This window comes from Physcomitrium patens, chromosome 5, assembly GCF_059467195.1.
Source record: "Physcomitrium patens ecotype Gransden chromosome 5, ASM5946719v1, whole genome shotgun sequence".
NCBI lineage: Eukaryota > Viridiplantae > Streptophyta > Bryopsida > Funariales > Funariaceae > Physcomitrium > Physcomitrium patens.
In genome coordinates, this window is record NC_143414.1 from 3,955,574 (window position 1) to 3,980,542 (window position 24,969).

Genomic DNA, 24,969 nt, shown 5'->3' on the forward strand with positions numbered 1-24,969 from the left:
ATAACGTCAAAGATTCATTATTAACAATGCCAAAACTAAAATCTTTGAAATAATTTATTGCTTAAGCCATTACATGCTATAATTGATTGTTTGAATCGGATCAAAAATAAAGACTTGGATTGAAAAACAAGTCAAGTAATGATAATAACTTCCAAGTTTTTTGAAACTTATTCATTAAGGTTGGAATTAATGCAAATTGATATAGCACATTTTAAATCTTTCACAGCACAAAAAAAGATTTGATGTCATTAAGAGGGTTTTTGCTTATATTGTAGAGAAGCTAAGCACATGGTTCAACATTGTCTAAAGAAATAACACAATCACTAAATGAGGAGCATGATTGCCAAATAAGACAATGTATATATAAAAAAAAATCTCTAGCTACAATTGGGACCATGCGGCTAGAATCATGTGTAATACCAAGTAAATGTTCTATTCTATCTTTTGATCCTTCACCTTGTTTTACAATAGATGTGTATTTAGGACCTAAAAATTACAAAGTCTTTACATTATTAGATTCAAGATTCTCAACTTGATTTATAGACAAAGACTTTGTCAAAAAATAAGAAATATCTTTATTCAAGAAAACTAAACTTGTACGTATAAAAGATATAGATGGTCATTGTTGTATTATGTTTGTTCTTGGTTAAGAATGTACTGAGCACTTAGTTGTGGAAGGTAAGTAGAAATGTAACAACAATTCTACCAAATCTAATATTATCTTAATAAATTTTAAGTAAACCTTAATAATGCTAATTAAACTTTGACCAATCCAAAATAAATTTAAAAGAAGTTATGAATATGCGGAAGACCTTGGTTTACTTAAAAGTATTTCAAATGCTTTTTAGAAATGAATATATTTATCATCTGTTGTAACTAAAGTAACTTAGAATCATGTCAAAGAGTCTTTCTTAATGGCTGTGAAGATGGAAGCATGGGATATGATGAAAAGCAGGGCTTATAGTTTAAATGACACAATTCTCAAAAGCTTTTATAAGCATTATATGCCGAATTGCACAGGTTTTTTCTAGTATGTGTATATCATTATTGCTTGAAAAAGTGTTGTAATCTGGAAACGTTTCTTTTTGTAAGATCTTCAAAATGCACTGGTCATGTAACCTTGTGTGTGTGTGGTTTTTGAATACTGCATCATAATAGTATATTGCTTCTCAAAACTTTTACAATTTTTTTTTGTTGTCACATATCTTTATGTTATTCTTTCAAATTTATCCTTTATCATATGAAATATATATATATATATATATATATATATATATTACTTAGTATGAACAGATTGCTATATTTTGATGGAAATTTAGCCTCAAGTACACATACATGGTTTGGTATAATTATTTTTTCTTCATTTTGTTCCGATTTGAAGCATAGTCACTCTTTATGTCAGCAACTTAAAGTTTGTAATTGTTATTACATTTTTCAAATCATTTTGGCAAAACGAGTTTATATAGTTTACTTAGACTTTTTTTATCAAATCTACAAGATTTTTAATTTGTTTGGTTCTCAATTTCTTTCATGACATAGCATAAAGAATTTGATAATTCTCTTAATTAATACCTAATAATATTGGAATTAAATTAGTAATATTACACAAAATGTGCAAAGATTACGTGAAAATAGTTCTAAAAATTTAGAAAGTTGATTTTAAAGTTTCCATAGAGTGAAAGAGTCGAACCAAGTAATCTAAAATCATTAATTAATTTATATTAAATAATATAGATTTGAAAGGAGATTGAGTTGAATTTTGAAAAACAAAGAGAAGTATTGTAAAAACTAAAAAGTGGCATACTTCTTTTTGTAGTTAGATTATATTATTTTATTCAATGTATTTAATCTTTATGTATCCTATTCCTATAGGATTATTTCTGATGCTTTTGAATTTTACCTCATTGTTTTTATAAATATTTTTATTTTTCATCAAATTTTGAAGTTAAAATTCATTATCAATAGTATATTATTGATAGTAATTATAGTAGTTAAATAAAATTTGGATTTAATTTCAAGAGGTTTCACTCTTTTCATTTGATTTCTTGATTTTAAACTTATATATATATATATATATATATATATATATATATGAATTTATATTTCATAAATAATCCAATTACTATTTGTAAGGTGTTCCCTATTATTTTGATAAAGTCAATCTTTTGGAATAAATTTCTAAGTTTTAATTTTAAAAAAGATCTGTGTATACTTAATATGTTAAGTGATTTTTATCTTTATCAGATTACAAAAGATTGATCTCAGAACTTCTTTACCATATATATAAAAGAAAGACCAATTTTTGATGAGGTGTGAGCATTATTAGCTTAACACAATTTTTTTTGCAAAACAGATTTATTTGTCTTGAAATCCTGTTCTTATCATGCTTACATTTGCAACTTAGATGTTGAAATTCTATTAAACAAATTGACTTTAAATGTTGAAGAAATTATTATTAATATATTATGGTATATGGAATTTTTTGAATGATAATATCATAATAATTGGAAATATAGGTATTTTCTTAATAAAAAAAATCTCATTCTTTTTGAAGATCATTCTTCCTAATTAAATGTTTCAATTTTAAGTAATAGTTTTACAAAATTTAACATATGCTCAATCATAATATATTATACTGACAGAACTTATAAAAAATAATTAGAGCTATAAGTAGTTTCTACATGATTGAAGAGGTAAAGCTTATAATCTATAATAAGAATATTAAATTTAACCATTTTATTAATAAATTCAACATATTAATTTGAATTTGTAGAACAACAAGCAATACTACAATTCTTTGTTATTGATATGAAGAGTATGTAAAGACCATTGAAAATACATTTGAAAATGAATTTATGATTCATTTTCAAATTCCACTTTTAAACAAACATATATTGAAATAATTGATTATTGATATCAAGAAAATGGAGATGAAAGTATATGTTTCATGTTACATACCTAGCATAAAACAAATTGTGATGTGGATTTTACAACTACGAGCCAATAGCACAATTTTAGAGGCTCATGATTATATTTTGACACTTCTTAGCTTAAGTGAAAAGAAAGTCCTTGCAAGTTTAGGATTAGAGCGAGAAAAATATTTATTTTCTGGGATGCAAGTATACATTGAGGCTTTACACACACACATTGATGTTTTACATATGCACAAACAACAAAAGCTTGAACCTTATTACACACTTCAAGAGGAGTTTATGAGGCATGAACATCAAAGTCCAAAGAGTGGGGACATATTTAAACTACGATTGGTTCTTCCTAGATTTGATGATGAGGCCAATAATGAAGATAAAATATTGGAAGAAAATAAAGTGGGGAAGAAACGGAACTTGGAAGAGGCTAACCATGATGCAGGTCTATCATCTATTCCTTTTCATGGATTCTGTATTGTGATTTTTTAATGGTCAAATACTTTCTATGCAAAGCAATCATGGATTGTACAAAAAATAACATTAAGTATTTGTTCCCTCACTATGATTATAATCAGTTGGGTGTCTTAAACATGTCTTATGATTTCATGTGATTTGGTGTTATAGAATTTGGTATCAACGATCATACTCATGCTAAAATAAGTAAAGTTAAAGGTGAAATTTTGTTAACACTTTGTTTCAATTACTGTATTGATGTGATCAGATTGTTGTTAAGTTTTTTTATAAAAAAATATAATCTGGTGTAAAAAAAAAAAAAGGATAAAAAAAATTAAAAAATCACTGACACATATAATTTACTGTTTTAATCTTTTTTTATAAATATATAAACAAGGTTGATTCTTTTAAATTGAAAATTATCCTTTAAAACAAATTCCTTACCACTAAGACTAATATCAAAATCCGATTCTTCACACCCCACAACACCATTCTCACTTCAATATTCTAAACTCAGAAACCCAACAACTTACAAAACTCAAAACCAAAAATCCAAACAGCCACAAATTCAAATCCACTATGATCCACACATCAATCACACAATCCTTGACATGCTCAACATTTTGAAAGCATGACTTAATCAAACCCAGACAATACCCACACAGAGTATCAAGGCTTAAGCTAAGAACAACAAAGGATCATATCCTTGCCACCCAATTCAACACAACAAACTAACCACATATCTAATCCACAGAAAACCAGATATAAAAAATAAAAAATAAAAAAACTTAAACACAAACATAACAACAACAAAAACAAAAATTATACTAATCTGCCACAGTCACATAAAGTAATAATGAAGGGCATAGAAATGAGACGAATAAGAATAAGTGGGGGATGCTGCAGTGATGAAGAAGGCGAAGGTGGTGCCACAAAGCATGATAGCCAGCATGGAGAGGCTGCGAGAGCACATGCAGACTGAGGACCCACTGTCGCGGCTGCAGTGGATGGAGCTCACGCTGCCCGTGGTCCACGCCGCCGACGCGCGTTTCGCCACACACGACGGCCGCTTCGCCTTCATGGGGCGCGTGCACTACCACAAGCTGCGCCGCCTCATCGTGCAGCTCGTCGCGCAGTGCGACCCAGCGGAGCGCTCCTGCAGCAGCCCCCGCATCGCTCCTTTGCGTAGCCCTAGCCTCTACGCTGACCCCTCCGCGCAGCTCCTCGTCCTCGGCCCCGCCGGTACTGGCAAAAGCCACCTCCTTGCCGCTGCCGCATCCGACTTCACGGAAGAGTTTTCTCGCACCTGGTCGCCTGGTCTCACCCGCAAGCGCGTGGTCGCCGTCCTCGACTGTGGCTTGCTGCAGCCCGACCGCGCGCTGCTGGTCCTGCAGGATGCGCTGTTTGTGGCGTTCGCGGATGACACCGTTAGCTTGCAGGAGCTCAGCAACTGCGCTTCGCTTGAACACCTTGCGTCTTTCTGTGATGCCACGGAGTCGCAGCTGCTGTGGATCTTTGATCAGTGGCAGTGCCTCGAAAGCCATTCTGCTGAGATCGCTGCGCTGAAAACCGCGATTTCCCACATGTGCTGTCGACATTGCTTGGTGCGCGTGGCATCCTCGAGTTGTGAGCTTGTTGAGAAGACTTTCTTTGCTGGCCAACCTCCGGCCAAACTCTTCATGTGGGATGAAGGATTAGAGGTAGTTGTTTTCTTTATTAATTTCTTCACTCGCTTCAAGAGTGTTCTAAGAATCTGTTTGCTTACACTTCGATGTCTTAAACTGTTACGATGTGAAACTCGCAGCATTAATGATTCATGATTAGATTTCAAGCACAGGTAGGTAAGTGGGTAGGTAAATAAGTAAGAAAGTAAATAAGTATTTTTCATTTATTGTGCTTTTTAAAGTTGTGTTTGTATGTGGTGTGAACACCAGGACCAAGAATTGGAATGTTGGGAGAAATGGAAATTTGTGAGCTCTATACCAGACGGTGAGACGTCTAAAGAGCTACTTGATGAGATGGAATTGCAAATCTTACTGGATGTTACGGGGAGGCTGCCGGTGTATCTCTCGGCGTGGTATGATGCTCTGAAACAAACCATACAGCAGACATCGAAGGGAGAGAAAATATCTTTCGAATCGGCTCTAAAAGTATTGCAAACTCAGCCGGTGGTGGAACAAATGAGGGAGGATCTCGGAAGCCGCTTCGAAAGCGCTAAGGAAGCCGGGGAACTGAACAAACTAGTCGACGGCGTCTGCAAGTACTTATTTGGCTCGCCCATATCCAAATCCACGCGAGACATCGACACCAAATATTTCCGCATCGTGAACGGGATCGGGGAGCCTTCCAGTGGCTTAGTGGGAGCCGAGCTCGCCCGACTGCTCCAATGCTACGAACAAACCGACCGTTTTTTCGACGCAGCCTGCTTGAACGCGATTAAACGAGAATACAGCTCGCCCAAGAGACGTCACCCAGTCATAGGTGGGGCTCTTGTGGAGAGAGCCATCATAGGCGCACTCGCCGACCGGCCTTTAGCGATCCCGCTTGGGAACATGACTCGGTTTCGTCCCACGCTGATCGAGCTCGTCAACGGCACGGAGCAAGCCACCGTGGAAGACCTGCACATGGATTTTCTGAAAGGAGGTAAGGACGAAGCTCTCTTCATGGCGGTTCCGTTGTCGACCACCTACAAGGCGGTCGATGCGGTTCTTCTGGGCTTCCGGCGCGAGTCCAAAGGTTGTCACATGTACATCGGAGGTTTGCAGATCACGATCGGCAAGCTCCCGAAGCATCGACACAACCGGAAAGTGTTCATGAAGAAGACGTATATGAAATGGGTGCCGTCCGGTCTGAATGTGGAGGAAGATATTACCTGGTCGATGAATTGGGTTGTCCCCGAGCTGGAGTTGCCGAGCAACGACGCGGGATCCGGGTACGCCAAGGAGAAGGATCGGTACGAGGTTTGCAGCCGGAGTTTCCTCGGGAAGAGCAAAATGGGTAAAGAGGTGGATTGCCATGAGATCTTTACCACCTTCCGGCAGATCGATTCTCGGTTGAGTTTCCTCGACGCGTTCAATTTCCCAATTGGATCGGACTTTAAAACCAGTCACCGTGCTCACAAGCTCGCCACCCGCACGCTGTCCAAAGTCTCAACCTCTAACTTGTAAGTCTGCTTCTTCTTCTTTTTTTCTTTTTTTCTTTTCCTTCTGATTTTCGACTTTTCATTACTTTCCAAAACAACATTTTCTTTACTTTTTCTTACAACTTCCCCGTTTAAAGAGACACGTGTGCTGCTTTGCACTGGTGGGCAACATCACTACATCCAAGTCTAGTATATAAAACAAACTCATGTTTGAAACCTTTCTTCCTGAGTTACATTATTTTTCGTTTTTTTTTTAAACAAAATTACGCATGTGTTTGATTGTGTTTGTGTTTGTTTTTTGCTTTTTTATTTTTATTTTGAATTCTTAGGGTGTGATTTTTTATGATAGTACATTCAGTTGAGTTGGTCAAGCATTGGAGTGCCACATTTTTCTTGAAGCATATTAATTAGTCTAATTTTGGTCTTGAAGTATTTTAATAACAACTCTATGTGTGAGATACAATATATCTATTAGTACAGATGTTCTGAGGTATCCTTCAATCATGATGGGACAATATTTGAGCCTACTGAATCCCATGGGATGAAGCAATCTTCGTTTGTGAAAGCCCTTCAGCCTGAATCACCATCTCACTCTTATTCAAAGTCACTCTTACTTCCCTAAAACTTAACTCTTAAAAATTTAAAAAAAAAAAAAAAAAAAAAAAAGACTTCTAATTCTTATCACTTAAGAAGGAAAAGAATGAGAGAACACTAAATATAAATAATAAATAATAAGTAAATATATGATAACCAGTTACAGAACCATAAAGAAACTAAATTGCCTAAAGATGTGCTAAAGCTTACATGACCTGGCATCCAATGGTATTTCTATTCAAAAGGTGTTATAAATAGTAAAAAGAGAGAACATAAGAAATTCTTAGAAGGAAACCAGTATCTTTTCAAAGCTACAACTTGACCTACTTTGGGTCGCATAGCGCCACAAAGATTAACCAGAACCACGTGCTGCAGAGCGGTTATTTATGTAACATCAGAAGCACTTAAAATCTATTGAAAATATAAACTACCTTGTAGTTTCTGCAGTGAAGGAGCCACTGTCCAGCTGGCCTGACTTGAAAACCTCTTGCAAGGACCAACTCAAGGTAGATACGTAATTAAAAATACATCTAACTGATTCTGGTGACAAGAAAACTTAGCTTGTAATAAAACTTGAATGGGTGTTCATTTATTGTTTGAGAGTAGGTGCACTGAGGTCAAGAGAACAGCAAGATGTAGCAGCCTCACAGAAAGTATCATGATGGATCCACACGGCAATTGGAGATTAGAGAGACAATTGGAGATTAGAGAGAAGAACTTGTAGTGTAGCTCCATTTTGCCAACACCAACAGGTAACGCTTCGCAGAAATATTTGGTAGTTCTTACCGACTCAGTAATAATTTTACACAAGTGTGACCAATGTGTGAAAAAAAACACTCATTTCTAAGTCCCAGACTGATACCCATACGTTCCATTCAGGTTATAAGGAAAATGTTGAGGCATCCAAACGTCAACCATCATGCTGCAATTCTAATCACCAATGGTCATTGACATTGGAAGGTTGCCGAAACAGCATGAGGAGTTTGTTATCACGACCAGCCATTGCATTTTCAAATATCTTTAGTGTTGACTTTTTGCAATATACAAATGGCATTGGTCTTTCTAGATGTGCCATAGCAGAGGAAACAAGTCTCACTGCCATGGAGGATGTTAGGAAGAGAAAAAAGTCACAAAATACAAGTAGAAAGCGTCGAAGTAAACCTTCAGATCCTAAACAAACTTCTCCACATGATGAAGTATAATGGTGAAGTGTTCAATTGCAGTCCTGACATCCATCTCCTTAACAGCAGGAGACAACCACAATAAAATTAACTTGAGTGGAGCCTTGATTAGAAAGTATCTGCCTAATCTTTCAAGTCGAAAAAGTTCATGGTTTGGGTGACAGATTGATCACAGCTTGATACTGTTATTTTGAAAATTAGCTACAAAAGACAAATGACAGCAGACGACATAGAATTACTTATCCTATGCCAACTTTAAAATCAGCGGCAGTCTCTCAATAACGCTTATAGAATCACCGTGATCCAAATTTTAAAGACACTGTTGCAACACTGAACAGTGACTTAACCTTTTCATTATTTGGATATTAGGCAATAGCACTGCATACAATTCAGACAATTGCAAATTCAAAAGAAGACTGCACAAGAACCTTTTGGTAAATCAGATCATTCTTTCAATTTAGTTGCAGCAGTTTTGAAAATGTTACATTCCCTCGCGATTATTTTAAGGATGTCCTAAGAACGCCAAGTAACAGTTGACGATTGTGAACCATGCCTCCAGGTTGTTCATGCATTAACAACACCATAATCCGTCAGAATCAGATTCAGAACCAGCAGTGCATTTCTTCGTTGCATCTTGGAGTGCACTTCTATTGTGTCAAGATGCAGGTTGAGCAACTCCTCTTACTACAACAACTACAACCACCACCACCACCACCACCACCACCAGCAGCGCTATCAGTATGTCTACGATTTCACAGGACATCAAAACTCAAGTTCGCATTGTAAAATCTATACCACAAAGCCCTCTGATTTCCTCTGACTCAGTGATTGTAAAAGTAACCGACAAAGATCAATCACACAAACGAAAAACAAATAAACTTCATAGTAACCTCTTCAATTCTCTACTAAGACAAATCTAAGTAGGTAATGAGGTTTTTGCAGCAATCAATTGAAGTCCCTCCACAGTTCACATTCGTGAGGAGAGGCAAATGCGACTTAATCCTTCTACTTTTCTTGAGATTTTATAACTGGCACACTAACCTTCTTATCAGGAAGACTGAGAAGAACATCCTTAACAGCAGCAGCAGCAGCAACCAACTCGAGAGTGCAATTCCGAGTATGATCCAGTCGCACTCCATTCACGAGCAGGTTGTCCTCAATTTTTTTCAGCGGCGACTCCGCCATGTTGTTGATGCTTCACAAATGAAACCAATCACACCACCAGACAGACAGTCCGTTGATCTCCAACAACACAGGCTGTTGTACACTCTCCTACAAACAATCACACTCCAATAAATCCCTGAATCTTAATGCCTCCCTCCACTGCATTGAACTGCAAAAGCAAAGACGATGGTACCAATGAAGAAACGGAGGGGGGGCCGCAATGCTGCCTTCATATTCAAGGCCAACACATGAACTGAGGAAGACGACAATTCTGATTCGGAACGTGTCATGACTAGCGAATTCGAATCAGAACATGACGTAGACGACAATTCTGAACCAGAGCATGTTGTAGACGACAGTTATAATTCAAAATATAGTGTGGGCGACAGTTCTAAGATCTAACCCACAATTTGTCCAAAATTAGTCAGAAACATACTAGAACCATTCTTTACAAATATTTATATTTTTCATGGAATTATTCATATTTGATATTCACATAAATAGTACGTGATTACTGCGGTTACAATATATATATATATATATATATATATGAAACGGAAAGCAATTCCAGTAATAAAACTTTTATTTTTAGTTTTATTTTTTTTACTCTTTTAAATGTTAAAAAAAAAACAATGCAAAGGCTCCAAAAGAATGCTCTATACTTTCTGAACAAGATTTCCTTTGCTATAGAGTAGTTTTGAATTTCTTAGAATTCATTACTTTACAAGAACAACATGAAATTTTACGTTCACATTACTTATTTTTAAAGAAAATGAGTAATAGAAGTAAAATTTTATTTTTTTAATTAATTTTTAAAGAAATATATTTTCAGTCAAACATTGATTGAAAGTTATTCTATGCAGCACCTGCACATTTAGCCAATAAATAATTTGAACAATTTATTTTGAAATATACAGGAGTTTGAACAATCAATTCATAGTTTTAGTTGGATAATGTTAAATGGAAGTTACAATTCATTCAGTCATCACATTTTCTTTCTTTTTTTCACTTTTTTTTCTAAAGATTAATTGATAAATATTACAACATGTTAATCTTATATATATATATATATATATATATACAATGTAACACATGTATCTATAAAATTTTCTAGATATACTCATGTTTTCATTTTGAGTATTTCAAACAAAGAGAATTCTGATTTCAAAAGTAATATTTAAAGAAAATGAGTCACTAAGTTCTTCACATTATAATTTATAATATTAAATTTAATACAAATAAGTAAAATATAATAATACATACATATTAAAAAATTTACTAGAAGTCACTTAAACAATAAAAAAATAAAAATAAAGTGTTGATACTATTAATTACTTTATTTGCTCCCACAAATTAGTAGAGTTTTTAAGTAAATTTTAGTGTTAACTTTAATTTTCAAAAATTAGATCAATAAAGTTGTGACCCGAACTTCAACTACAAGTAGCTAAAACATTAAACATATACAAATCACATATATTTTTTAATAAAATTTATTTAAAGTTAAAAGTTTGTTACAACTCTTTGATATTGATCTTTTATAAAGGAAAGTGTTCTAATTCTATGCTTATTTTGTTTAAGAAAGTTATCAAAAATATTATTAACTAAGTTTTTAAGGTGGAAACAAAAACAAAAATCATTTTAAATGTTTGATAAAGTAGGTTTTTTAAAAAATGTTAATGGCTCTCCCTTATGAGTCATCATTATAATGTTCTATGAAAGTGCATTATGACATATAAAACTAGTTTAGGAACAAGTTGTGATGGCATTAGCAAAAATTATGATAGTAAGTGGTGGATGGCAAGTTGTGGTGACATGAGCAATACCCTAACTTTATAAAAATAACTATAGATATAAAATTTGGTACTATTGAAATTAGGAATCTGAATGATTAAAATCAAAACACTTTAAACAAATACTCTAATAGATAATTATTTGAAGTTTAATAACACAAACAAAAAAGTAGTTGAAAAGAGAGAAAAGTAACATGTCTGTTAATAGACAAAATGAAAAGAAAAAAGACAATCGATACATATAGTTGACTTGGTCAAAGTCCAATAAAAAATGATAATACTAATAAACAAAACATATTAATTGTCTACAAACGTTGGCATGCAACAATGCATGTTAACCAAATGCAAACACCATCTTGCTAGAATATCAAAGAGACTAAATGAATAAAAAAAAATGTAACCAAATAATCACAATCCAAAACAAATCTCAAGTGGTCATTAAATAGATCTACATTGGATCTACTTCTCTATAAAGATACTAAAAAAAAACAACGAGATCCAAAAACGTCTAAAAATGCACAAAACCTGAGGTGGTCTAAAATATGAATGCAACCTGTGAGAAGAGTATTTTAAGACGAACGTGTTTTTTAAAAGAAAGAGTGAGTTTGCTGCAGTTTTAACCTAATTTAGCAGCGTAACGAAGCCAGCCATCGTAGGGAGGAGGCACGGCAGGTGGTATCCGGAGCGACGATGGCAGCGAGCGGCGTTTACTTGAGATTGGATTATCTGGGGCCGTGATTTTTCACTGTAGCGACAGCACGCGAGGCGATGGGGGCCACGAGACAGACAGCCAGACAGACAGACACACAGACGGTCAGAAGACAGACGTGGAGGAAAGTAGAGAAGAGGCTCAGGAACGGACAATCTGGTGAGAAGTGTGTCTGGAATCGTGGGGGCGGCGATGCGAATCCAGAGGAGAATGGAATGTTATGACGAAACCAGTATGTGGGGGCACGTTGCGCAATCCTTTACCTCGCCGCCGACGACTGTATTGTGTATTTACGACATTGATAAAGGAAGAAGAGAGAGAGTGACGAAAGGATGGAAAGGGGAGTGGATAGTCGATTTACTGCATCGTGGGTTACGATCCGTCACGTATGGGTAAATAAAAGAATAACAGCTGTATTTCGCTACATTCTTCTGGAGGTTATGTTGAGCTGAGCAGAGCTGAGTAGAGCAGAGCAGAGCGGCGTTGCAACCAGGGGTCGCGAGCGCAGCGGCAGCAGCAGCCAGCGCTCGGCGTTTTTTGTGGAGGTCGTTTGCCTTCAGTGGCCCTGAGCTTACCGCGCAGCTGCCTGTGCAACCATCGCTAGTTGTGCACTGAGGTGCGGTGCTCGCGTTCCTTTTTGGATTTTACCCGGTGGGATGTGTGCTGGTAATGGTCCTGGAAGTGGGTCGGTGGGATTGCTTCGAGTTGTGTGTTGGTTTTTTTGGAAGAATGCGCTTGTAACCCTCTGTTTGGACATGTCATCCAGGTCGCAAAGCGGCACGTGATGTTTCTAATGCAACATTGTAACATTCCGGCTTGTCTGGTAGTATTGAGCAGCTTAGCAACAGGGACGAAGATATGTACGTGACCGCATGCAGTGATACGGGCGAAGGGGTGGCGAAATCATGGATTTTCAAGGGGATATCTATTGAGCAGAAGATGTGTTAGATGGTTCTTAGACTGGGGATGTGTGAGGGATCTGAAGCAATAGGGACTCGGTGAGTGGTGCAGGTATGCATTTTTTCGATGGACAGATTAGAGAGACCGAGGGTCTCGGCCCCATTACCGCGAATTTCCTCCCCGAGGCCCCGAGCCTCTTCTCCTTTGGGCAGATCAAGGACTCTGCGAAAGGTAGCTGATCGCTCTAACGCTCGGCCGTCTAAAAAGTTTCAACTTTCTGGCCGTTTTCGCCGTGCCTTAATATTGGGTCCTCTCCTCTGCATAGCCGCCATCTACCCTTTGATGTGGTTCCTCTCAGTACCTCCGCTCAGCTTTGCCAGAACCACTTCCTCGTGCCTTGACGAAGGAACCGATTATCAGATTTCCGAGCATTACTTGTGCACTAACGCATGCGGGAAAGTATGCTTCCCTCGTGTCCACGGCATGTGCATCTCTCGAACACAGGTCACAATCTGCGACGATCTGCCATATTTTAGTAAAGATATCATTAAAGCAGGAGGTGGTCTCCCAGATACGCTGCGGCTCATTACAAATGTTCCTAGGGATCGTGTTCGTGTGAAGAGAGGAACTTGTCCCGGATGGGACTCGAGACTACACGAACCTGTTGATGCCTCAGGTTCCTCCTCTTTAACACAGCCGTCTCGTACTCCCACTTTAGTGTTGTTCTGCCGAGAATTCCGATTGAAAGATGCTCGAATTACAACTCTCTGATGCACATTTAATCGTATATGTTTATTGTATGTGTCAACCATTTTAACTCTGTGGGTTGCAAATCTTTCTCGTGGCTACGAATGCGCTTGTTGCTGCTGGCGATGCAATGAGTAGCTGTTGTTATGCACAAAGTAGTGACGCTTGATTGCTTCACATATTGAAACGTTCTTTTGTCCTTGACTGAAAAAGGTGGTGAGAGGACGCAAGGTCACTGGATACGAGGATTACAAATGGTGGCAGATGTGAAGCTTATGCCTCATGGTAAAAAAGTTGGCCCCAACCCTCATCATGAGGCTGAAAAGCTCATTCCGGCCGTTTTGTTATCACATCTCTATGGTCTCAGGAATTCCACGTTATATTGGTTTGCTCACCGAGACCCCAAGACTATCTCGAGATGGTCATTGGGTTTGATCAAAGTATTCTTGGAAACCATGAAGGTGGAGTTCATGGATGTTCCTGGGCCTGATGAACCTCAAATCTGCTTTGAAGACGCAATCTTATTTTCAGGTATTGTATCTCTCGTATTCTGAATTAGCACAAATTTTGTTTGAAATATGTTTCTTACGTTAGTCTTCTATGGTCGTTGGATCTTTTTTGGTTCTCAAAATGAGGGTCCTATCGTCTTTAAGGAATTTTGGCAGTGTCTGGCAACTGAGGCAACTACAAAGTTTAGTCCTGGTTAGAAGCTCTTATTTTCTTGATGTCGGTTGAGAAATTTTACACATTTAAATTTGTCGGCAGATATTGTGGTCATACGTTTTTCCGTGAAGAAATTCATAGCATCCTGGATCTCATTATGGGTGATTCTCATTGCACTTCAAGTTTATGCACATCACCCGCCCTTGTTCCTTTTGGTTCAACGAGCTGGTTTTTGATTAAATAACGTCGTTCTCGTATTCCAGGACTCACTAATGCAGGCTACGTGCCTGGACGCGAAGCGAACGCCTGGCTCAGAGAAAAAGTACTGGGATTCTGTAACATACCTGTGCTAGATGCATCGAGACCAGTCAACAACGTGGTCATCGTAGAGCGTATCCATTCTTCCAGGTAAATGATTATTTTCATCTATGTTTTGAATTGCATGCAGTCAAAATATACATCTTTGACATCCTAATGAAATCGATTAGGTTTTTGAGTTTTCTGCATACCTGAATAGGACGAGTAAACGTCAACGAGTTGACTTGATTTATCCTGTCAGGTCCATAGCAAACATGGATGAAGTAAAATATACACTTGAGAAAGAGCTCATGGTTGTTCCCAAGGTTGTGACCAGTGGGGTTGGTGATTTCTGCGATCAGGTAAGTTTTCTGCTCCTCAGACTTATTCTTTGTTAGCTTTTTATCTGTATATGTTGGAGTTAAGCATGATTGTGTGCTTTTCTGTCGCACTGGAAGAATTTGGCATTTTCAGACTTTTGATGGAGTGAATAATACGGTTTATTCAGATAGTTTAGACCCCAATAACCCTAATTTGTGATTTCATAGATGTTGCAACTTGTTTTACATGATGTAATCCTTAGTGTTGATTGGTCCTATACTCTTGTGATGGTTCAGGTGCTTAATGTTTCTTGATAACGTTCCCCTGCAGGTCAAAGTGATAGCCTCTGCCGACTTCGCCGTAACTCCACATGGCTCCCACAATATTAACTTTCTGTTCGCTCGACGATATTCTACAGTGTTAGAGGCTTTTCCGTTGTTATATTACATCGACTGGTTTGGAAATTACGTCCATGCTGCTAACGTCAACCATCATGAGCTGTATGGGACCTGGCTGGCTAAGCAGGGCAGCCTGCCTTTCAAGATGCGCGTGTATGCCAATCTCTATGGATGGAGCGGGTGCTTTTACCATCGTGCGTGCATGAACTATGCCAAAAGTCAACAAGTTGCTATTCATATTGGTCAACTGGAGAAGTTGTTAAAACATCTGACATCCAGTTGCCAAGTGGTGGTTGATGAAACATGCCTTTTTAAAAATGGAAGCTGGAAAAATAGTGTCAACAATGTGAATGACTTCGACCGCCTACCGAGGTTGCGGAAGTTCCTTGAACGGGTCTTAGTCAGGTCTACTCAGGGAAGAGTCACAAGAAAACGGATCTAGAACCTCGAATCTCGAACTAGACGGCCATGCGCTGCGTTTGAGGATCCGTTGCTGCATGTTATATACTTTACCTGCTCAGATGATGACATGCCATTGCTGACATTCCCCCTGGATGTTGTTGGATTGAAGCCAATCGTGCGCAACACGCTCAGTATGGCTGGAATTGTTTTGGTTCACGAACCACCTGAACATCTTCTGAAGACATATTCTTGGGCTTTTCACATCAAGATCAAGCAACGCCTTGATATGTCGCTTTTGAAGGAATCAGACAAGACCAAGACGAACGTTGAGTGACTCGTGAGTCAAGTACTCTATGTTTGATTGAGTATCCGTTTTGTGTGTCGGAAAGTGAGCTTCTAAAACATGCGAAACCCCTTTTATATTCGCTGTTCTTCACTTCAAAAGATTTGGAATAAGAACTGAATGGTGACGAGCCCTCCTTGCCTCACTGGGATATAGACGTACACGGTTTGGCGGTGAAGAATGAAGTTCATGTCTAGCATTTGAAATCCAGAATAAGCATCAGTTAACATTGCATGTGCAGTGTGCGTTTCCAGGCTCACAAGTCGGCAAGGCCAAGCATAAGAATCATAAAAACCAAGGCTCAAGAACAGTGAGGTGAGTTTAGTGCGTCGTTTGCGTTGTCTCAATCAAAATGTTCACTGCTACTACTCTAGTAGCTATAAAGTGGAGGTGTACATGTTCTCATACCATTGCTCTCTCATGAATCCATTCCATTCATACTTCATGAAAAAAATCATGGAACGGGTGTGTTTTGTATGCAGATTTTTCAGGAATATATGATGAATTTTATACAAACAATTATGAGCTCTACAGCAAAGCTCCACATTTTAGTTTGATGGAGCTGCACAATATCCTGATAGTTTTAATAGGATGGTGTAGAATGTGTACACCATCTTGTTAAAACTAAAGTAGAGGATTCAGAGGAGTGGTCCTTTTTTGTTAATTTGAATGTTGTTTTACATCTGATGTTCGCTGTTGCAGTATCCAGAATAAGAATCATCTGTAATTATGTTTCAGGAAGGGATACATTAAACGACAGCATGAAACTGTAAAAAACTTCGGTTCTTACTTCTGTATCTTGTCCCTTCTAAGATATAAGCATGATTCATGACGTTTAGCCCAAGTTTTAGATTTATGGTTTGGGTGTTAGCAATTTTACTGCACGGTTGAAAGAGTTTTGCCTTAGAATCAACAGAGAACTTTAATACAAAGTTTGACATCATTAGAGAGATGGAATTGGAGACGTTGATCTGATGTTATGGAACACTGAATATACTTCTGGAAGCATTTTTTTACAGATTTGGAGGTTTGTTGTTTTGAAATTGAAATTGGTTGATTGAGGAAGGTGATTAAGTGGTCAGACAAAGAATGTTATATATAAAAAGTTTATAGAATTGGCGTTTTTGTTGGAGATAAATTTTAGAATCTTCCATTAAAAAAATGGTTTATAAAACTACAAAAGAAGGTCAAGCAAACATTGACTATTGAGTAACTTGTAGTGCGGGTATTTCTTAATTAGAATATGACCTTTAGACTGAACCAAAATTCATTATTACTATATATTTATCAAAGCCTAATTAGAATTTGAACCATTATAGAAAGCATATGAAACTTGAATCCTTTTGTATTAATACTTATACAAGTCAAAATAAGAATTCCAACAAATGTCTTTTAACAGATAATATTAAATAAATGTGCAGGTGAATGCTATCATTGCAAATACAAGTCAGAATTTTGTATGAGACAAGAATTCAAATAATTGTGATAAAAAAATTTGCATTTTTACAAACTAAATTACATATAAGTTTTTTTAAATGAAAATTTAGTTATACAAACAATTTTGATGACAACTACATATTGCCATTGCCAATTGAGTGCATCTATCGTTTGGAATCAACACATATAGTATAAAGGACTATCAATTGCCAAAAAGTTTAAACATAATCTACAATAACATGATTTGGAGTTTTTTTTTTTTAATATTATTTCTTCAAAATAAAACATAGAAGTATAATAATCACAATGTAGAAAAACTGCTTGCAATGGCAAATAGATCTAAAAAATTATTAGTTGAAAAAATCCACAAACAATTGGCAATGACTTCATACAAATAATGGCAAAGACTTCAAAAAGCAAGTACATGCAAAATAAAAGAAGTCATCACAATAGTAAATTAAACTATTAATTTTTTTTTTCAAATCATTTCCATTTCTATATAATAAAAAAAAAACGTTGTCAAAGAACTAACAAAGTATTTTAATTATAAGTTACAACTAGAAAAAATTACCATCATTGATAACTTTAAGAACTTAGTAATGGGATATAAAAGAATCTTATCACTATCAAACACAACAAAACAAGGAAGTAATATCTAAAGTGACAAGTAACAAAAATCTTCTTACAATCTAAAATAATGTAATATCAAATGACATATAATTCTTTATCACAACTCAATGAGGTCTTTCATATTTCCAGTTAAATTAGATAATCAATTGCACAAAAATAACTTAGAGAGGTAAGTTTACAAAATCATGTAAAAATTCAAACAATATTTATAAATGATATAAGAAAAAACAAAAAAGAAATACATCATAGTAAATCTAATAGGTCATTTGTAAAAAGATGCAAGTAGATTAAAAAAAAAAAAAAAAAAAAAAAAAAAACTATTAAAAAGAAAAGAAAAAAAGAAAAAAAGAAAAAATCTTGGAAAAAGATCTTTGGTTTTTTTCCTTACACATAGAATGTATTAATCTGAAAAAGAAACCTTTGATTCAATAAACTATCATTTTTATTAAGATGTAAGAAAAATATTCTACCAATCTTAATAATACAATAACTAGGATTTTGAAGAAAATTAATAGCTTAAATACTAAGTGATTGTTCTACAACTATTTTGTTAAGATGAGTAAAATTTGCACAACTTAAAGTGCTTATGCTAGAATATTATTGATTTGCTAATAGTAAGGTGTGAAATTTTATTAGTTCCTTTAAAATATATAATTTTACAAAATAATTCTTTAAAAAAGAATAGAATAAAGAATCAAATTACATCCCTCTATTGACATTAAAAATATTAGATTAGAAAAAGATATCATAATACACAATTAGCAAAGAAATAATTGGAACATATTTAATACAAAATCCAACAAATCATTATAGTTAAGAATTGGGCATCACTACATGTTGAATTAGAATTTAGATAATTTTTTTTTATTATTAAATTTTTAAAATATTATATAAATTTATATGAAATCTTATATAATCTAACAAGATTTAAGAACCTTAAGAAGATATAATTATATTGGATTGATTAAGTTTCTTTGGAATATGCTTCATTTATAAGAACTCAAAATTAAATGATGTTTTTGTAAAAGAACTTTGTAATATCTTCTAAAAGATATTATATTTTTATTTATAAAAGAGACTCCTAATTATACTAAAATAGAAAATTGAAAAAAAACAAAAGAGTATTATGTTAATTAATCTTTAGTTTAATATCTTTTATTGCATTGTTCTTATATATTAGAATATCATACTTATCTTATAGAATATCTTAATAGAATTTTTTGAACTAGTACTTTTATATACCATCATACCAATAGCAATGGTAGATTATAAAATATATATAAATTTATTTCTAAAATTAAAATACTAATTATAAATAAACTAGATTGTATATATATATATATATATTAAAATGAAACATACATTGTAGGACTTATGAATAAGACATTTGAATCTTATAAACTACTTGCTTATAAACAATGCAATCAAATATTTGTAAGACAATAGAAAAAGTGGATTAATAATTTTTAGAATATTTATTTAATTTTATGTATATTTAATAAGTTTTAATTTAAATAATTTCTAAATATAAATTAAAAAAAGATCCATCTCTTTTGGTTTAATTATTCCAATTTGTTATAAGTATCAAGAAATAGATAGATTACATATATATAAATATGTAAAAAAATAAAAAAGCTCAAGAAAAAGTATTAGGAATATTAATGTAAAATGATACTATAGATTTTACTATTAAAATTCTAACTATTTCTAAGATTTTATAGGCATTTTTGCAAAAGACAAGATAAACAAGTTTACAAAGGAAATATTAGAATAGAAATAATATTTAAAATTAGGTTATAAAATTTAAAAAAAAATTGCAATATATAAAAGATAAAATAATTAAATAACATTAAATCAAAATCACGTCCAATTATAAGATACTCAAAAGAAAAAAATAATAAAAAACTAATGTAATAATTTAAAAAATATATAAAAATCTAATGTTCTAAATAATTATTTGAATCATATGATTGCAAATAAAAATATCTTAAATATATACATTTAGATCAAGAAAAGAAAATTACAATTCTATAAATAAGTATTTTAAGTATGTTAAAGATAGAAATAAAACATTTGATCTATTTGATAAATTTAAGGATTGACTTGATTTAATGACTATGCTTGATTAAAATGCCGATCTATCATAATTCAAAACTCTAGCTACATTAAAGTTATATAAGGCCATCAAAGATTTTCCGAATAAAAATATTTTAAGATCAAATAGAATTAAAATTTTCTTCTTTAAGACTTTTTTGTATTATAGAATAAAACATGTGAAGATGATTTAAAAGTATTAAGATTAAGATAATATCTTAAAAAATACATTACAAAGCCTAAATATCTTAACATTTAAATTTTAAATACAAAAATAACTTCAAAGTTATTTAAACTATATACTTATTAGTCTTTATTATAATTATAACTATGAAATTTAAATTTTGAGAATTCAATCTATCTTTTCAAAAAAAAAAGAAGGTTAAAATTAAATAAACATATCATTCATTAAATTAATCTTTAAGAAAAATAATTATGTCCATATATATATATATATATATATATATATATATATAATACTCAATGTGGCCAAAAAATCAAAAGAATACATGCTGTTTTTGAATTTTTATTTTTTTTATATACATTTAAAATATTATTCAATAATTTCTGTATTTTTATATATGTATTCTGTATTCTGTATATACCAAAAAATTGAAGATACTATTATATATAATTAAAATTGCAATAAAAAATAGTTTCCTTTGTTTTGACTTCTTTATCTAATAAAAGATTCAAAAAAACCTTTTTAATTTTTAAATTTCTATATCTTCTGGTAGAAAAATTCCTCATCTTTATCTTAATAGTTTTAATACAATAAGATTATAATATAAGAGTCTATTTGCCATAGAAACAAGATTAATTAGTTATAACATGATATGTAGATTACTTTGTAATCTTCATACAAACATCAAAAAATTTACAAAGTATTATAGCTCCTATAATTCACTTTATTTTTTTCAAGTTTTAATATCAATTAGTATTATACATTTGTCTTTTGGTATGGATTTTTTGAAAATTTAAACTTTCTAAAAATTTATAATTAGAAATAATTCAATTTAAAAATATATATATCATTTATATATTTTTAAGTACTTATCCAACTTATCTATATTACAAAATAAAACTTTTTCAGAATGATATAAATTTTTAAAAATTGACGAGTTATATTCTTTTCTTTCATTGTCTGATCTTTGCATGCATCTATAATTTTGTTATTTTTAACATAATCTAGAATAAATTTTTCATACCATAAAAATTATTCAAAGTTTAATAAAGTATTTTCTATAGGTTAGTAAAGACATAAAGAAAACTAAAAGAATACTAATATATGGCATTAGAAGCCAATGCATTCTAAGTAAAAGCTTAGAACTTGTAGAATTTCAAAAATAATAAAACATAATCATTTTGCATAGTTTACACTAATTCATTGAAATTTATCGTTATTTTTAACAAAATACATGATATAAAAGATAATTCTTAAAGCATGGATGTGTATGGCAAATTATTATAAACATATGTTTTTTTAAAATTATTGTAATTTTAATTATCTTTTGTGAATGAAAAAAATTAAATACTAAAGAAATAAGATTTATAAAACACAATATCTTATTAGTACATGTATATTTTATATTAAATAATTTTAAAATATGAATTTTAAAATTTTAATATATATATATATATATATATATATATATATATATATATATATTAAATACAATTTTAGTTCAAAAGACTGTTTAAACTAAAAAATAAAAATACTTACAAATTTTTAATATGATTATTTTTTTTATAAATCTACATCCTTTGGATTTTGTATAAGTATTTGGATAGTATTATAATTGCAATTTTTGGCATTTTATTTATTTTAAAATCCTAATAGAGTGTATAATATGCAAACATGTATATTATGTATTTTATACTTATTAATAATAAGTTCTAAGACATAAACATAAAAAGAATTTAAGAAATTTTGATATAATTTCTAAAAAATATTTATTAAAAATATCTTAATATTTTATATTTATTAAAAATAAAAATTCATCAAATAGCAAGAATTACTAAATATTTAAGAAAATATTCTTTGTTTATTTTATTTATTATATATATAACTTTAAGATGGATATAATAAATCATTTATTTAGTGATTAATTTTTTTAAAAAAATATAAATTATACATCTAATATTAAAGTAGAATTTAATTTTAATGCATTGATAGTAAAGATTATAATATACAAATTGACATCTTAGCCCTTAATACCAAAAGAAGCAAAGTATTTTTTTAAGTCATGTAACTACTAACTAAAACTCATAAGTTTTTTTTTTGTAATTAAGCCACTTTATACCATTCTAAAATTATATTTAATTGATTGATTTGTTCTTGTATCTAAAAGATATTTTGCAGTCAAAAAATTATTCCATCTCTTGAAAAAGCTAACATCTTAATTAAAATCCTTTACCATTTTTTATTAAGAGTTGATCAACTCATTTATCCATACTATATTAAATCTTTTTAAATTAGAATTTTTACATGGAGGTCACTTTATATTTTATACCAAAAAGATAAAGTTGTTTTTTTGAATCCTCATAGTTTATAAATATAAAATTTTGAATTGAAACCATATTTTATATTAAAAAAATAAAAGAACATAAGTTCAAAGATAGCTTATTTTAAAAAAAAAATGCTTTCCAAAATCCCTTATATTTAAGGATTTGCAATAAGTTTATCAAACGAGGTTACAAAGTCTCAAATTTTAGGTACTTGTTGATATTTCTAAAAATTTTCTAGATTAGTTTTAGATTTAAAAAAAGAAAATAAGAGATAATTGGTATTAATGGTTGCACTAGCTTGTCTTCCCTATGTATTTACTACTTCTCCTTTGTGTTGTATGAGCCATAAAAATGGCTTCTTTCTGTCATGAACATATACATTTATCTCAATAGTTACTTATATGATTAAGTAGAAGTAGATAAATATAGATTAATTTCATAAAGTCTTCTAGAAAAGCTTCCTAGAAGCTTCATAGATGCAGTTTTGACTTTAGATGTGTTTGTAGGTTAGAAACTTAGTCTAAAAGTTAACCATGTATTGGTAGCTTGTGGAACAAGTTATCTCCGTTTAGTAGCTTGTAGAACAAGGCAACTACGTGGTGCATACATATATAACTTGCCTTACAAGATAAGATATGTCGCTAGCATAGTCAACACATATTGGAGGTCCTATAGGATATTGCCATGTAGTTCTTAGTTAGTTAGTATATATAGAGGCAAGACTGAAGCGTTCTTCACTCTTGTCAATGCCTTTCTAATCTTAGTATTATTTCAAGACTTTCTAATCTTCTTATTTTTGGCAATAGCCATTCTAGTTAATATTACATCACCTTTTGAGTGACTTTTTAGTTCTCTTCAGTGATAGAAGAGTATATTGAGGATTCTCTTTCTTCAAGATTCATATCCTTGACAGTTTGATAAGAGTGCTAATATATTTTTTCTATCTTGTTTTAGAAGTGAATGGATTACCCCACTTCTATTGTTGTATTTTGAAGATTGCAGACTATCCACATTTAAAAAATATATATATATTTTCTAACATTAATCTTTTTCTTAAAAACAAAGGATTACCTCTCTTAGTCGGATTTATTTTTAGAAATTATGGATTATTTTCCTCTAATTTAACTTTTGAATTTGTTTGAGTTGTCTATGAAAGGAAAGATTATGGATTCTACTCTCAACGGAAGTGAGAATAGATTTGCAACTATGGTAGATCTTCATGAGCTTGTCAATACTCTAAGAGTGGAAATCTCACGTATTTCTAATGTGAATCATGGAAGTACTATGCCTATACATATGGAAGAAGTTTAGAGTTTGCGGCAAGAAGTTGTGCAGTTGAAAGAAGCAAATAGATCAACGTTATAACCAAATCCAAGGAGTTTTGCTTCTAGAAGTATGACAAGGACAAGGATTAGTATGCTTGAGAAGTTTGATGGAACAAGATGAAAAGTTTGAGGATTTTTGTAATAAGTCAAGCTCTAAGGTTGCATCCTTTCCAATATCTTAATGGATTTATCTAAGTCGGATTCATAGGTGCACTACTATTAAGAAGTGCTCTCTCTTGATTTGCACCTTTAATAGAAAAAGATTCACAACTCTTTTATGATTTGAATTCATTCCTAGAAGTATTTATGGCCACATTCGGAGAAAGTGATCAAGAACGAGTAGCAGAGACCAAGCTTTTATTCTTACGACAAGGATCATAATCAGCCACTATATATGCTATCAAATTCCAAAAGCTCGCTTCCGATGTGGACTAGAATGACAAAGCACTTATCAACCAATTTTGATATGGATTGAAGGATAGCGTCAAAGATTTGTTATTAACAATGTAAAAAATTGTCACAGCCATAATCATGTAAGCTAATAATTACATATATAAATAAGTAGAAGTAAGTAAAAGTAGGTAAAAGTAAGTTAATTCTATAATATTTAATATGGAAGCTTCTTAAAAGCTTCTTAGATGCTGCTTTGACTTCATAGGTGTCTTTAATTGACTTTTTGGATTAGAAACGTGGTCAACAAGTTGGCCATGTGCCACACATGTTATTAGCTTGAAGATCAAGCTAACTATGTGGCCCACACATAGAAAAACTTGCCTTGTAAGTCAAGGCATGTGTCCTACAAAGTCAACTTATATTGGAGGTCCTATAGAACGTCGCCACGTAGCCCCTAGTTAGATAGTATATATAGAGACAAGAGTGAAGGCTTCTTCACTCTTGTCAACTCCTTTCTTGCTTCTAGTCTAGTTTCAAGGGTCTCTAGTTTT

The 24,969-nt window shown here is 32.8% G+C and overlaps 2 protein-coding genes and 1 long non-coding RNA gene across 7 annotated transcripts; 2 read left to right on the plus strand and 1 right to left on the minus strand.

Moving 5' to 3' along the window:
- Nucleotides 1–4,273: 4,273 nt before the first annotated feature.
- Nucleotides 4,274–8,169, plus strand: LOC112282183 (uncharacterized). Its single transcript, XM_024519531.3, has 3 exons — nt 4,274–5,080; nt 5,315–6,543; nt 7,723–8,169. Exons 1-3 carry the CDS (start codon nt 4,289–4,291, stop codon nt 7,838–7,840), a joined length of 2,139 nt encoding a protein of 712 aa, XP_024375299.3. The 5' UTR covers nt 4,274–4,288; the 3' UTR covers nt 7,841–8,169.
- Nucleotides 8,170–8,726: 557 nt separating this feature from the next.
- Nucleotides 8,727–9,963, minus strand: LOC149989237 (uncharacterized). 2 transcript variants are annotated; one of them, XR_016502857.1, is made up of 2 exons: nt 9,339–9,963; nt 8,727–8,990 (listed from the first exon to the last, which is right to left on the minus strand). It is a non-coding gene; the product is annotated as an uncharacterized LOC149989237 (long non-coding RNA). The 2 variants fall into 2 exon arrangements; XR_016502856.1 differs by having other exon boundaries at nt 8,727–8,850; nt 9,339–9,698.
- Nucleotides 9,964–12,397: 2,434 nt separating this feature from the next.
- Nucleotides 12,398–17,049, plus strand: LOC112282988 (uncharacterized). Of its 4 annotated transcripts, none has more exons than XM_090250285.1 (8): nt 12,398–12,576; nt 12,727–13,536; nt 13,821–14,138; nt 14,534–14,678; nt 14,830–14,929; nt 15,219–16,025; nt 16,273–16,346; nt 16,514–17,049. In XM_090250285.1, exons 2-6 carry the CDS (start codon nt 12,987–12,989, stop codon nt 15,726–15,728), a joined length of 1,623 nt encoding a protein of 540 aa, XP_090106411.1. In that variant the 5' UTR covers nt 12,398–12,576; nt 12,727–12,986; the 3' UTR covers nt 15,729–16,025; nt 16,273–16,346; nt 16,514–17,049. The 4 variants fall into 4 exon arrangements, with proteins under 4 accessions (XP_090106411.1, XP_090106412.1, XP_090106413.1 ...); XM_090250286.1 differs by having other exon boundaries at nt 12,407–12,576; nt 16,286–16,346; XM_090250287.1 differs by having other exon boundaries at nt 12,413–12,576; nt 12,798–13,536.
- Nucleotides 17,050–24,969: the final 7,920 nt, after the last annotated feature.